This window comes from Rutilus rutilus, assembly GCF_951802725.1.
Source record: "Rutilus rutilus genome assembly, chromosome: 8".
Classification (NCBI taxonomy): domain Eukaryota; kingdom Metazoa; phylum Chordata; class Actinopteri; order Cypriniformes; family Leuciscidae; genus Rutilus; species Rutilus rutilus.
In genome coordinates, this window is record NC_140222.1 from 24,058,088 (window position 1) to 24,071,191 (window position 13,104).

A 13,104-nucleotide genomic window follows, 5' to 3' on the forward strand; every position below is an offset into this window, starting at 1 on the left:
AAGTCCCAAGCAGACATAAATCTGATCACCTGAAGCACAAAGTCAGCCAAAGATGCAGTTCTAGACATGGCGTGAAGTTTTGGTGCAAATAAGGGCTGCGTTCACAATGAACTTTGGTTCCAGATAATTGCCGGGGAGCATTCTATGTGAATACAAGCCAGAGCCAGAATGCTGAAAAAATTCGGCACTCATACAAGACCCTAGTAATATTACTGGGATAAATCGTGGAAAATATCAGTGTGAAAACAGCCAGAGCCGATGCTGTGTCGGGTGTGTGTTGCAGTGATGATGTTAGTTATCGTGGAACTATTTGACTGGAGGAAGAACAGTTAAAAAAATGCATATTGACAAAGATACAAGAAAATACCAATCGCTACAAACAAGAATGATATCAAGATCAGGGATCTACTTCTTATCCATGGAGGTGACAAATGAACAAGCAGCTTAATGATACCATACACGATGTTACTGTTTGCTGGGGGATAACAAAATGATAAGAGCGGGACTTTTGAACACGTACGTTACACGACAGACGGGAACGCTCTGGCATTGTAGGTGAACAAAATCACTCAATGTAAGAGCAGTTACCAGAAAACATTTCCCCCCAGAATCTCTACGTAAATGAGATTCAGAACTTCTTTTCTGTGATGTTAAGATCAATATAAAATTAGAGCAATTTTTCTGCTGTATTGCAAAAACTGATTATAACATCTGGACTACAAAATAAAATACACAACTTCTGTCAAATCGAATTCGGAACTTTTTTGATCAAAACGTTAAATCTCAAAGAGTTGAAACGTGACTTCACTTTAACTAGTAGTGGTGTACAGTTTAATGTGTAAAATGCAGTAGCATTGTTATGCATAGTTAAACGATTAAACTACTTTACTAATCAGCAAGGTGGTTTTGACACTGTTTGAAATCATTTTGCTTTTCAGAAACAAAACAATTATGTCAATTAAGAAGCGGTGTAGTGCTATGAAATACTACATTTCTCCTGAAAACATTTGAGCAATTCACAGTGACTGTCCTATTTTCACTGTTAAATCAAAAGCTTTCAGTTTAGCTATAAGCAAATTCTTTTCTACTAAATAACTATTTGTCCATCTTGCTAATATTTTTGGGGTCGTTTACTAATCTCTATAGTAAATTCAGATGTTTTCACATATAAGGATTTATTTGTAATCAACCTACAGAGCACATTTAAGGTATTGTGGACCATCCCTGTACACCACTGTCTTAGGGCACGTGGTAAAGTCCAAAAGCTACAGCGTGTCCATTTTAGTGAATTAGTTCAACAAACTGAGGTATATTTTGTGATTGTGTCAAGTGTTGGACCAACGGGCGAGGTCAGAGTTTCCTCCCTGTAGGCACACACTTTAGACTCTGGACACTAAGACCCTACGCATAATCCTCCAGTAGACCCACCTACTCGGGTGAATATAAAGTGTAGACAGAATAGCTCACAGGCATCAAATCTCAGCACAGGAGCATCCTGAACATCTCCACACACTGAGGCAACATGGACACAAGAGCCTCCCTCTCCATTCTGCTGCTGCTTTTTGGCGTCGCCCAGGCGTCTCCTCTCATGGTAAGGTCCTTTCTAGTCTCTCCCTTAAACGGTTAACAGTCCTCAATTGAGTCGTTTTAAACATCTCTGTTTCTACCACCAGGAGCAGATGTGTGATGGTGTGTTTGTATCAGAGCCTGAACCTGTGGACATCACTACAAGGATTTTAGAAACCAACAATGGTGAAGCATCTTGTAGATAAAGCCAGCAATGGGTCACATTAAAAAAGTGATCGGGATTTATGAATATATTGCATTATTTCATCAATATATTGCTCTTCAAATACAGGATCTTCTGAGCTCTTGATTGAAGGAGATATGCTGTTTCCCAAAACCAGAAATGCTCTCTACTGCCTCAACAACAACTGTTTCTGGAAGAAAAACTCTAACAACATAGTGGAGATCCCTTACATAGTGAGCAGGGAATTCTGTACGTGAATCTCCTTCATTCATTGAACATATCTGTGATTCATTTAGATGCCATTTTAAACCTGTGGACCCTTTTTGCAGCCAATTCGGACAAATCAGTGATTGCGAGCGCCATGTCGGTCTTTCACGCCAAAACCTGCATCCGCTTTGTGGCCAAATCATCTCAGACCGACTACATCAGTATTGAGAACAAAGATGGGTAAGAACAATCGTACTATACCAACAAGAAACATTTAACAGACCTTTAACAGATCAATATTTAACCCCTTTATTTCCTCTCTCCTCTCAGGTGCTTCTCTGCTCTAGGTAGAACTGGTGGCAAACAGGTGGTCTCCCTCAAAAGGGACGGCTGTATTTACAATGGCATCGTACAACATGAGCTCAATCATGCCCTGGGCTTTTACCACGAGCAAACCAGGAGCGATCGTGACAAGTATGTCAGAATCAACTTTGAGAACATCTCTCCTGATATGGCCTACAACTTCGAGAAACAGAACACCAACAACCAAAACACTCCATACGACTACGGCTCCATCATGCACTATGGAAGAACTGCCTTTGCCATTCAGCCCTGGCTGGAAACCATCACTCCCATTCCTGATGCGACTGTGGAAATCGGACAGAGGCAGGGATTGTCCAAAATTGACGTTCTGAGGATTCAGAAGCTGTATGGATGCTGATGATGAGGCTTGCACACAGAATTTTATATAGTCCATGTGTCTGTAGATGAATAATGTAATGATATTATGTTTCTGTATTTTAATGGTGTTGGATTTCTGAAATGTGTGATTGTGTTGGGTTGGGAAAAATAAAGCTACACTGCAAGACAAACTCATCCTTTATTTGCGATTCAATGTCAAGTTTAAGAAAGTGCTTGATGGTAGCATTAAAGGTGTCATAGTATTAAGCTTCTCCTGCAGCCTAATTAAAGCCACCTGGTTTAACCTTAGGAGAACTGGAGGACTGGACACAGTATATGATTTATACATTTCAACAAAATATTTTTTTTTTTTTTTGTGGCAAAATGCTATAATGTAGATTTTGGAAAGATTTTTGAGATTTAGTTCTGGTGTAATCATATGTTCACAGCTGAAAAGGGAGTTTTCCCGTTTGATACCTCAGTTTCAAAGACCTTTATTGTGCCGAGACCCTCTTCTGGAGTCAGTCGCTCTTGCATCCTCTAGTAAAATAAATTCAACTTTCAAAGTTGCCAAAGAATGAAAAAGTCCCAAGCAGACATAAATCTGATCACCTGAAGCACAAAGTCAGCCAAAGATGCAGTCCTAGACATGGCCTGAAGTTTTGGTGCAAATAAGGGCTGCGTTCACAATGAACTTTGGTTCCAGAAAATTGCCGGGGAGCATTCTATGTGAATACAAGCCAGAGCTAGCCTGACTACGTCAGACTTCTTACTTCCGCTCAATTTCATTTCGCTTCTGTACTCAGTCTGAGACAGCGTAATAGCTTTCCGTTTTCCTCCGGCCTGAAAACAGCCGGCCAATCAACGAACAGAGGGCGGGCTGAGAGCCGTGACGTAGACACTGATTGTACCGTGGATGCGTAGATTTACTTCACATAATCTGCAAAAGTCGTTCACAGCCATGTTCACTCCGGTATTTTGCTCGATGGTTTTGTTTTCGCATCATACTACATGTGTTTACAGTGGAAGTTAGATGCGGCTGAGCATGCGCATAACACACGCCATAACCAAACGTTATGTGATTGGCTTACGGGAACCAATGATTTTAAACTTCAGACAAGCGCCTCCCCGCGAGAAAGAAAACGCTTTTCAATTATGCCATGCCAGACTCTGTCTACGAAGCAAAGCGAAGTAGCAGAGTTTGGTATTACCAGGCTAAGCCAGAGCCAGAATGCTGGAAAATTCGGCACTCATACAAGACCCTAGTAATATTACTGGGATAAATCATGGAAAATATCAGTGTGAAAACAGCCAGAGCCGATGCTGTGTCGGGTGTGTGTTGCAGTGATGATGTTAGTTATCGTGGAACTATTTGACTGGAGGAAGAACAGTTCAAAAATTGCATATTGACAAAGATACAAGAAAATATCAATCGCTACAAACAAGAATGATATCAAGATCAGGGATCTACTTCCTATCCATGGAGGTGACAAATGAACAAGCAGCTTAATGATACCATACACTATGTTATTGTCTGCTGGGGGATAACAAAATTATAAGAGCGGGACTTTTGAACACGTACGTTACATGACAGATGGGAACGCTCTGGCATTGTAGATAAAAAAAAAAATCACTCAATGTAAGAGCAGTTACCAGAAAACATTTTTCCCCCAGAATCTCTACGTAAATGAGATTCAGAACTTCTTGTCTGTGACGTTAAGATCAAAATAAAATTAGAGCAATGTTCTGCTGTATTGCAGAAACTGATTATAACATCTGGACTACAAAATAAAATACACAACTTCTGTAAAAATCGAATTAGAAACTTTTTTGATCAAAACTTTAAATCTCAAAGAGTTGAAATGTGACTTCACTTTAACTAGTAGTGGTGTACAGTTTAATGTGTAAAATGCAGTAGCATTGTTATGCATAGTTAAACGATTAAACTACTTTACTAATCAGCAAGGTGGTTTTGACACTGCTTTTCAGTAACAAAACAATTATGTCAATTAAGAAGCGGTGTAGTGCTATGAAATTCTACATTTCTCCTGAAAACATTTGAGCAATTCACAGTGACTGTCCTATTTTCACTGTTAAATCAAAAGCTTTCAGTTTAGCTATAAGCAAATTCTTTTCTATTAAATAACTATTTGTCCATCTTGCTAATATTTTTGGGGTCGTTTACTAATCTCTATAGTAAATTCAGATGTTTTCACATATAAGGATTTATTTGTAATCAACCTACAGAGCACATTTAAGGTATTGTGGACCATCCCTGTACACCACTGTCTTAGGGCACGTGGTAAAGTCCAAAAGCTACAGCGTGTCCATTTTAGTGAATTAGTTAAACAAACTGAGGTATATTTTGTGATTGTGTCAAGTTTTGGACCAACGGGCGAGGTCAGAGTTTCCTCCCTGTAGGCACACACTTTAGACTCTGGACACTAAGACCCAACGCATAATCCTCCAGTAGACCCACCTACTCGGGTGAATATAAAGTCCAGACAGAATAGCTCACAGGCATCAAATCTCAGCACAGGAGCATCCTGAACATCTCCACACACTGAGGCAACATGGACACAAGAGCCTCCCTCTCCATTCTGCTGCTGCTTTTTGGCGTCGCCCAGGCGTCTCCTCTCATGGTAAGGTCCTTTCTAGTCTCTCCCTTAAACGGTTAACAGTCCTCAATTGAGTCGTTTTAAACATCTCTGTTTCTACCACCAGGAGCAGATGTGTGATGGTGTGTTTGTATCAGAGCCTGAACCTGTGGACATCACTACAAGGATTTTAGAAACCAACAATGGTGAAGCATCTTGTAGATAAAGCCAGCAATGGGTCACATTTCTAAAAATGTGATCGGGATTTATGAATATATTGCATTATTTCATCAATATATTGCTCTTCAAATACAGGATCTTCTGAGCTCTTGATTGAAGGAGATATGCTGTTCCCCAAAACCAGAAATGCTCTCTACTGCCTCAACAACAACTGTTTCTGGAAGAAAAACTCTAACAACATAGTGGAGATCCCTTACATAGTGAGCAGGGAATTCTGTACGTGAATCTCCTTCATTCATTGAACATATCTGTGATTCATTTAGAACCATTTTAAACCTGTGGACCCTTTTTGCAGCCAATTCGGACAAATCAGTGATTGCGAGCGCCATGTCGGTCTTTCACGCCAAAACCTGCATCCGCTTTGTGGCCAAATCATCTCAGACCGACTACATCAGTATTGAGAACAAAGATGGGTAAGAACAATCGTACTATACCAACAAGAAACATTTAACAGACCTTTAACAGATCAATATTTAACCCCTTTATTTCCTCTCTCCTCTCAGGTGCTTCTCTGCTCTAGGTAGAACTGGTGGCAAACAGGTGGTCTCCCTCAAAAGGGACGGCTGTATTTACAATGGCATCGTACAACATGAGCTCAATCATGCCCTGGGCTTTTACCACGAGCAAACCAGGAGCGATCGTGACAAGTATGTCAGAATCAACTTTAAGAACATCTCTCCTGATATGGCCTACAACTTCGAGAAACAGAACACCAACAACCAAAACACTCCATACGACTACGGCTCCATCATGCACTATGGAAGAACTGCCTTCGCCATTCAGCCCTGGCTGGAAACCATCACTCCCATTCCTGATGCGACTGTGGAAATCGGACAGAGGCAGGGATTGTCCAAAATTGACGTTCTGAGGATTCAGAAGCTGTATGGATGCTGATGATGAGGCTTGCACACATAATTTTATATAGTCTATGTGTTTGTAGATGAATAATGTAATGAGATTATGTTTCTGTATTTTAATGGTGTTGGATTTCTGAAATGTGTGATTGTGTTGGGTTGGGAAAAATAAAGCTACACTGCAAGACAAACTCATCCTTTATTTGCGATTCAATGTCAAGTTTAAGAAAGTGCTTGATGGTAGCATTAAAGGTGTCATAGTATTAAGCTTCTCCTGCAGCCTAATAAAAGCCACCTGGTTTAACCTTAGGAGAACTGGAGGACTGGACACAGTATATGATTTATACATTTCAACAAAATATCTTTTTGTTTTTCTTGGCAAAATGCTATAATGTAGATTTTGAAAGATTTTTGAGATTTAGTTCTGGTGTAATCTTATGTTCACAGCTGAAAAGAAAGGTTTCTTGTCTGATACCTCAATTTTAAAGACCTTTATGGTGCCAAGACCCTCTTCTGGAGTCAGTCGCTCTTTAGACACCAACAATGGTGAGGCATCTCGTAGATAAAAGCCCTATTCGGATGGGATTAGCTTTATATGGAGAGGTGGGGTAAAGTCATTATTACCAGAGTTTCTTAGTGATATTAGTCCCGTCCGAATGTGCCAACTCATCTCAGTAATTATTACAGACAATGTCCGTAAAGATTACAGCAATTTTTACCTTCTGTAAAAAGGTCCAGAAAAATTACCCCAGGTAATGCTAATAGACCAGCTGTAAATATGTATGTAAATATTTCCGTAGTTTTTCGCGTATGGAGGGCTCTTGAAGAAGCATTCAGTTGCATTCTAGGTGGTGAAACAAGTCTGTGGCAAACCTCAAGTGTTTTCCACATATACCATTCAGATCAAAAAGAAGGTCAAAAGCAGTTGTTAGAGGCACAAAACTTCTTTTAGCTTTAGGTAAGTGCCTATTACCAACATAATCCAATCAGAATTTAATTAATTTAATTAATAAATTGTTCGACCGGACCTAAATATATATATATATATATATATATATATATATATATATATTTAGGTCCGGTCGAACAATTATTATATTAATACTTATTATAATATGAATACTTATTTGCAGCTGTATCATACAAATAAATAGTTAAAAAATCGTACATTGTGATTTCTGGATTTTTTTATTTTTTTTAGATTATGTCTCTCACAGTGGACATGCACCTACGATGACAATTTCAGACCCCTCCATGATTTCTAAGTGGGAGAACTTGCAAAGAAGCAGGGTGTTCAAATACTTATTTTCCTCACTGTATATATGCGTGTGTGTCAGATAATCTTAATGTATACGTTTCCATTAATGAATAATGGGGTGATGGTCTTTGTCTTTTAATTGAGTTGAATTTCTGTAATGTGTGGCTGAATAGGGGAAAAAAAATCAAGATACTAAAGATTCTGAACAAACAGTAAAATGTGGACGTTTTTATCTTTAAAATAAAATAATTTCTTAAATTATCAAAAGATACCATTTTTCTTAGCCTTTCCTAAGTCCCATAACATAGTTTGGATGCAATGACACATGTTAGGCTGAAAAAGTGTACGTTGATTTACATAACAAAGGCCAAGCTTATATGACAGACGCACATTTAAGCTTCAGGGAAGAGCAAATCCTCGCCTACTCTTGGTCAACACCCAAATTCTATTTATTAGTCATTTTATTTGTTATTTTGTCACAAATAACAAGTGCAACTGCATTCATCTAAATCAGATATATTTTCATTTTAATGGTATTATGAAGTTTTTAAAATATAATTCTTGGAGTGGGCTGACTTTGTCACTCTCTGCACGTACTGATGAGCAAGACACGGTCTCTAGACTTAAAATGCACATCATACTCATGCATATTTCAGCTTGTAGGTGTCTGTACATAAATAGGAAAGTAGTGATTGTTACTATTTTGCAAAATAGTACTATCGATACTATAGTATATTATACAGGGAGTGTCCCAAACACTTTAAATGGTTTCTTAAGACAGAAAACATTTGTGTCAACATAAATTGTGGAGCAGAGGTCATAGTCAAGCTCATCATGATTTAGAATTTTCTTTACAATTCATTTAAGTGCATTTCATTTCACAGGACCAACTGTACCAAACATTCCTTTAGTCCTAACCACTTTAATGTCTTTTCCAGGCAAGGAGTACAGTAGCTGAATACTTGGTAAATTTTCACTATAGTGTCACTATAGTAGATATAGTATATAGTATATTTTCACTATAGTAGATATAGTATATACTATAGTATATACTATCGATATATAGTTTCACTATAGTGTCACTATAGTAGATATAGTATATAGTAGATTTTCACTATAGTAGATATAGTATATACTATAGTATATACTATCGATATATAGTTTCACTATAGTGTCACTATAGTAGATATAGTATATAGTATATTTTCACTATAGTAGATATAGTATATACTATAGTATATACTATCGATATATAGTACTTCGATACTATAGTGAAAATTTACCAAGTATTCAGCTACTGTACTCCTTGATGAGCTTGACTATGACCTCTGCTCCACAATTTATGTTGACACAAATGTTTTCTGTCTTAAGAAACCATTTAAAGTGTTTGGGACACTCCCTGTATAATGCAGTTTTGGGGCTCTTAATACAATCCAATAATTGCTTCTTTTTTTTTTTTTTTTTTTTTGTGGATTAGCAAAACAATCTGTAAATTATCTGGTTGTGCAAGGTTTTGGATTAACAAATGAGTTAGTTACCTCCCTTTGGGCACTAAGGCTCAACCCCTGGTTGACCCACCTGCACAGGTGAATATAAAGTTAAGGTTCAACAGATTCCAGACACCAAATTTCAGTCCAGGAGCATCCTAAACATCTCTACACTGAGACAACATGGACCCAAGAGCCTCCCTCTCTATTCTGCTGATTCTCTTTGGCATCTCCCAGATGTCTCCTGTCAGGGTAAGACTTTTTCTAGTCTCTCAATGCACTCAGATGATGAACTTTCCTAACAAGAGTAATATTTAACTTTTCTGTTTTTTTTTCATAATCAGAAGCCTGACCATCACAATGGGTTCTCACCCATACCTGGAAATGTGGACATCACAACAAAGATTTTGGAGTCCAACAATGGTCAGGCATCTTGTAGATTCCTGTTAAGCCAACAATGGGTTTCTTAAAATAGGGAAATATATCTAAAATGTGGTTGAATTTACACATTCTGAGAAATTTCATAAAAACATTTTTTATTTAAATACAGCATCATCTGAACACCTGATTGAAGGAGATATGGTGTTTCCCAAAACCAAAAATGCTCTCTACTGCTACAGTAACAACTGTTTCTGGAAGAAAAACTCTAGCAACCTAGTGGAGGTCCCTTACATAGTGAGCAGTGAATACTGTAAGTGAATCATCTTCATTCATTTAGCATATGTGTGTGTGTAAATCGTATTTAAAAACCTGTGGTACTTTTTCTTTGCAGCCTCTAGTGACATCTTAGTTATTCAGAAAGCCATGTCCACCTTTCACAACAAAACCTGCATCCGCTTTGTGCGCAGATCATCTCAAACCGACTACATCAGTATTGAGAGCAAAGATGGGTGAGGATACTCATACAATACAAATGAAAAACATTTAACTGGCCTTAGCAGAAACTCTTTTACAATGAGTAAGATTTTTAACACAGATTGATAATATAAAATTATCTTTTTCTCTCAGTTGCTACTCTTATCTTGGTAGAATTGGTGGCAAACAGGTGGTCTCCCTCAAAAGAACTGGTTGTGTGTATCATGGCATCGTACAACATGAGCTCAATCATGCTCTGGGCTTTTACCACGAGCAAACCAGGAGCGATCGTGATAAGTATGTCCGAATCAACTGGGAGTACATCCCTACCGATAAAGCCTCCAACTTCCAAATACAGAGCACTAACAATCAAAACACCACATATGACTATGGCTCCATCATGCATTATGGAAGAACAGCCTTCACTAACCAGACCGGGAAGGAAACCATCACTCCCATTCCTAATGCGGCAGTGGAAATCGGACAGAGGCAGGATATGTCTAACATCGACATCCTGAGGATCAACAAGCTATACGGATGTGTTGTTTGACCATTTAATAAGGTTTATCCATACACAGAAGAATAATGTAATGAGGTGATGGTCTTTGTCTTTTGATGGTTTTAAATTGTCAAAATGTTTGATCTTATGCGGGAAAATAAAGCTAATTACGAGGTGAAATTTTGTCTTGTGGTGGTGTTCAATTTCTGAAATGTGTGATTGTGTCAGAAAAAATAAAATTAATCTAACTGATCAAAATTTTGTTTTTAAATGTATTATTTCATAAATGAATTTCCTTCCACTTACATGATCTTTGCATGAGCCCTGGTGCTGGTTACCATGGAAACGAAGAGTTCTCCTTTAACAGATGGGATGTCATCATAATACACAGCTTCTCCTGTAGCCTGTTGAAGGGCGGCCTGGTGTACATTGGGGCGTCCCACTGGGTCACTAGAAGACTGAGTCTCTGGTACAAGCTGTAATTTAATTGTAATGTTATGAGAAAGTTTTTGTTATCAGACAGACTTGATATGACAACTCAAGCTTGACTCGGGTCTGCTCACCTGAAAAGAGTGGTTTCCTTGTGGTAGCTCATTTTTGAAGGGTTTTAGAGCACTGAGATACTCCAATGGCAAATCATTCACAGAAACCTCCTTTAGGGAAAAAAAAAATTACCATGAATTAAGTAAATTGTCCCACTTTTAAAGTAATAATTAGCATCATCATACCCTTTGTTGGAGTTCCAGCAGCACTTGCATGTAAAACTTGAAAAAGAAGCTGAGTACTAGAGCCTTGCGATACTCCTCCCGTCCACCAGGGGCAGTAGGGGGCACAGAGATTTCTTCTTCTAAGAGCTGTGTTCCCTCTACCAGAAGTTTCTCATCCCATTTTCTGCCAAACAAAAAACAATGTTCATTGACTGGAATGTATACAATGCAGCTAAGATGTCAGATTTTGCAAAATGGCTTTTCTTTTCAGCCAATGTATTTGTCAATACCGTGGATAGTCTGTTCTTACATATACAAGATTTACGGATACAAATTATGTAGGCCTTGCGATAGCTGTACCTTCCCATCAGCTCTTTACAGGTATGTCTGGCTTTTACCAGAGTGGGTCCCACACCTCCATAAAAAATATCCAGATGCTCCACCACATTTGAGTCATGACTGAACGATACCCTCATGCCAGCATTCACTATGGAGAAGGCGAACTCTCTGCGCTGTGCCTGGCGAAATGTTGAAACAAACTCCCACTGAAAAACACAGGGATTAGTATTTAGCTTTTCAAAATGGCAAGTGAAATCGTAGCATATTTGTGGTTTTAAAAAATGAGAATAGATGGAAACTTGACATAGTTTTGTAATATTAAGTAGGCTTAGCTTCCTCCATTTTGAAGTATATACCGGTGTCGAGTGGGAAATATCAATAGCCAGCAGAATCTCATCTGGTCGTAGAGCTGTTTTACCAAAATCTGTGAAAAACTCCTCACTTAGACAAATCTCTCGAGTACCATCTATATTTAAGAACAAAGGAAGAAAAATGTAATTCTTATTAAAAAAAAAAAGAAATTACATAGTTACTTTCCATGTTTAATATATTGGCAACTGAGAAATAATTCAAAAAGCCAGTTATACAAAACTATGTAAATGCCACATTTACAAATAAAGTCCAAATACACTGACATTACCTTTGGAAACGATGTGTAGCGTACACTCCGCTGCTGCGAGAATGCTGCTCAGGTCATATTTGGGGTTGGCGCTCAGGATATTTCCACCGATGGTCTTGAAATTCCAACATAAACAAAACTGTAACATGTAGACAACTGTTCTTCCTAATTCCTCATGGTGATTTGTTTTTGTTACTCACAGCCATGTTGCGTATTTGTTGGCCGGCCAAGCACTGTAGAGTCTGAACAAGGGCCTGGTAAACCCTGCTCTTTTCTGGGCCGAGTTCCTCAATTCCACGCAGGAGGACGTCCTTCAAAACAGACAAACTGCATCCTGCCCCTACAGTTATTCCTAAGTAAAAAAAAAGTGTTGTTGAATTTACGTTGGGCTTTCCTATTCATTAAAATAACCATTTGTAATGGTGATGCTTTGTTTGAATGTGATTTACTATTGTTTTGCCATTTGATAGCACGAAGTTCTGGAATGCTTCCACCATAGATCACCAAAGGATTGATGGTTCCCTTCAGATTCATCTTTGGCCCTGTGAGAGAACAAAATCAGATGGATAGATAGATAGATAGATAGATAGATAGATAGATAGATAGATAGATAGATAGATAGATAGATAGATAGATAGATAGATAGATAGATAGATGAACTTCCTCTTGAAACCAACCTATGGTTGTGTTCCCAACCAACAGAAGTGCGTTGGGATATTCAGTTTTCAATCTAATTAAATCTTTCAGATCTGCTGGGGAAATCCACCTGACCTTTTCGCCCTGAAAACAAAGTTGTTCTGCTTTTTTCTTTCCCATAATCTGATAGAAAGAAGAGATATAACAAAAATTAGTGGCCTGAAATATCCATGTTCTTATTAGCTACCACAAGAACACAAACGGTTTGCTTACCAGTAACTCTGGGGGAAAGATCAGATCCTGAGTTGGGTCGAGGGGTAAGACATCCTCCATGCTGAAAAGATTTCCAGATATCTACCAAAAATACCAGTAGTA

General features: G+C 38.3%; 4 protein-coding genes across 4 annotated transcripts in view; 3 read left to right on the forward strand and 1 right to left on the reverse strand.

Moving 5' to 3' along the window:
* Positions 1 to 13,104, reverse strand: part of aox5 (aldehyde oxidase 5) — a 53,092-nt gene that overhangs the window by 37,482 nt on the left and 2,506 nt on the right. Inside the window, exons 8-17 of the mRNA XM_084416271.1 lie at positions 13,003 to 13,083; positions 12,771 to 12,912; positions 12,543 to 12,635; positions 12,294 to 12,445; positions 12,115 to 12,208; positions 11,831 to 11,940; positions 11,496 to 11,680; positions 11,157 to 11,319; positions 10,992 to 11,081; positions 10,735 to 10,904 (exon numbers count right to left, since the gene is read on the reverse strand). Coding sequence (XP_084272397.1) covers positions 10,735 to 10,904; positions 10,992 to 11,081; positions 11,157 to 11,319; positions 11,496 to 11,680; positions 11,831 to 11,940; positions 12,115 to 12,208; positions 12,294 to 12,445; positions 12,543 to 12,635; positions 12,771 to 12,912; positions 13,003 to 13,083 — 1,280 coding nt within the window. The remainder of the gene's footprint in view (positions 1 to 10,734; positions 10,905 to 10,991; positions 11,082 to 11,156; positions 11,320 to 11,495; positions 11,681 to 11,830; positions 11,941 to 12,114; positions 12,209 to 12,293; positions 12,446 to 12,542; positions 12,636 to 12,770; positions 12,913 to 13,002; positions 13,084 to 13,104) is intronic.
* LOC311295072 (hatching enzyme 1.2-like) lies at positions 1,523 to 2,678 on the forward strand (the record flags this gene model as incomplete). Its single annotated transcript, XM_084416262.1, has 5 exons — positions 1,523 to 1,591; positions 1,680 to 1,752; positions 1,859 to 1,999; positions 2,080 to 2,197; positions 2,288 to 2,678. 5 exons carry the CDS (start codon positions 1,523 to 1,525, stop codon positions 2,676 to 2,678), a joined length of 792 nt encoding a protein of 263 aa, XP_084272388.1.
* Positions 5,212 to 6,369, forward strand: LOC311295073 (hatching enzyme 1.2-like; the record flags this gene model as incomplete). Its single annotated transcript, XM_084416263.1, has 5 exons — positions 5,212 to 5,280; positions 5,369 to 5,441; positions 5,551 to 5,691; positions 5,771 to 5,888; positions 5,979 to 6,369. The coding sequence occupies 5 exons, from the start codon at positions 5,212 to 5,214 to the stop codon at positions 6,367 to 6,369; spliced, it is 792 nt and encodes a 263-aa protein (XP_084272389.1).
* LOC311295069 (hatching enzyme 1.2-like) lies at positions 9,258 to 10,579 on the forward strand (the record flags this gene model as incomplete). The annotated part of the gene is made up of 5 exons (XM_084416251.1): positions 9,258 to 9,326; positions 9,419 to 9,497; positions 9,625 to 9,765; positions 9,847 to 9,964; positions 10,083 to 10,579. The coding sequence occupies 5 exons, from the start codon at positions 9,258 to 9,260 to the stop codon at positions 10,477 to 10,479; spliced, it is 804 nt and encodes a 267-aa protein (XP_084272377.1). The 3' UTR covers positions 10,480 to 10,579.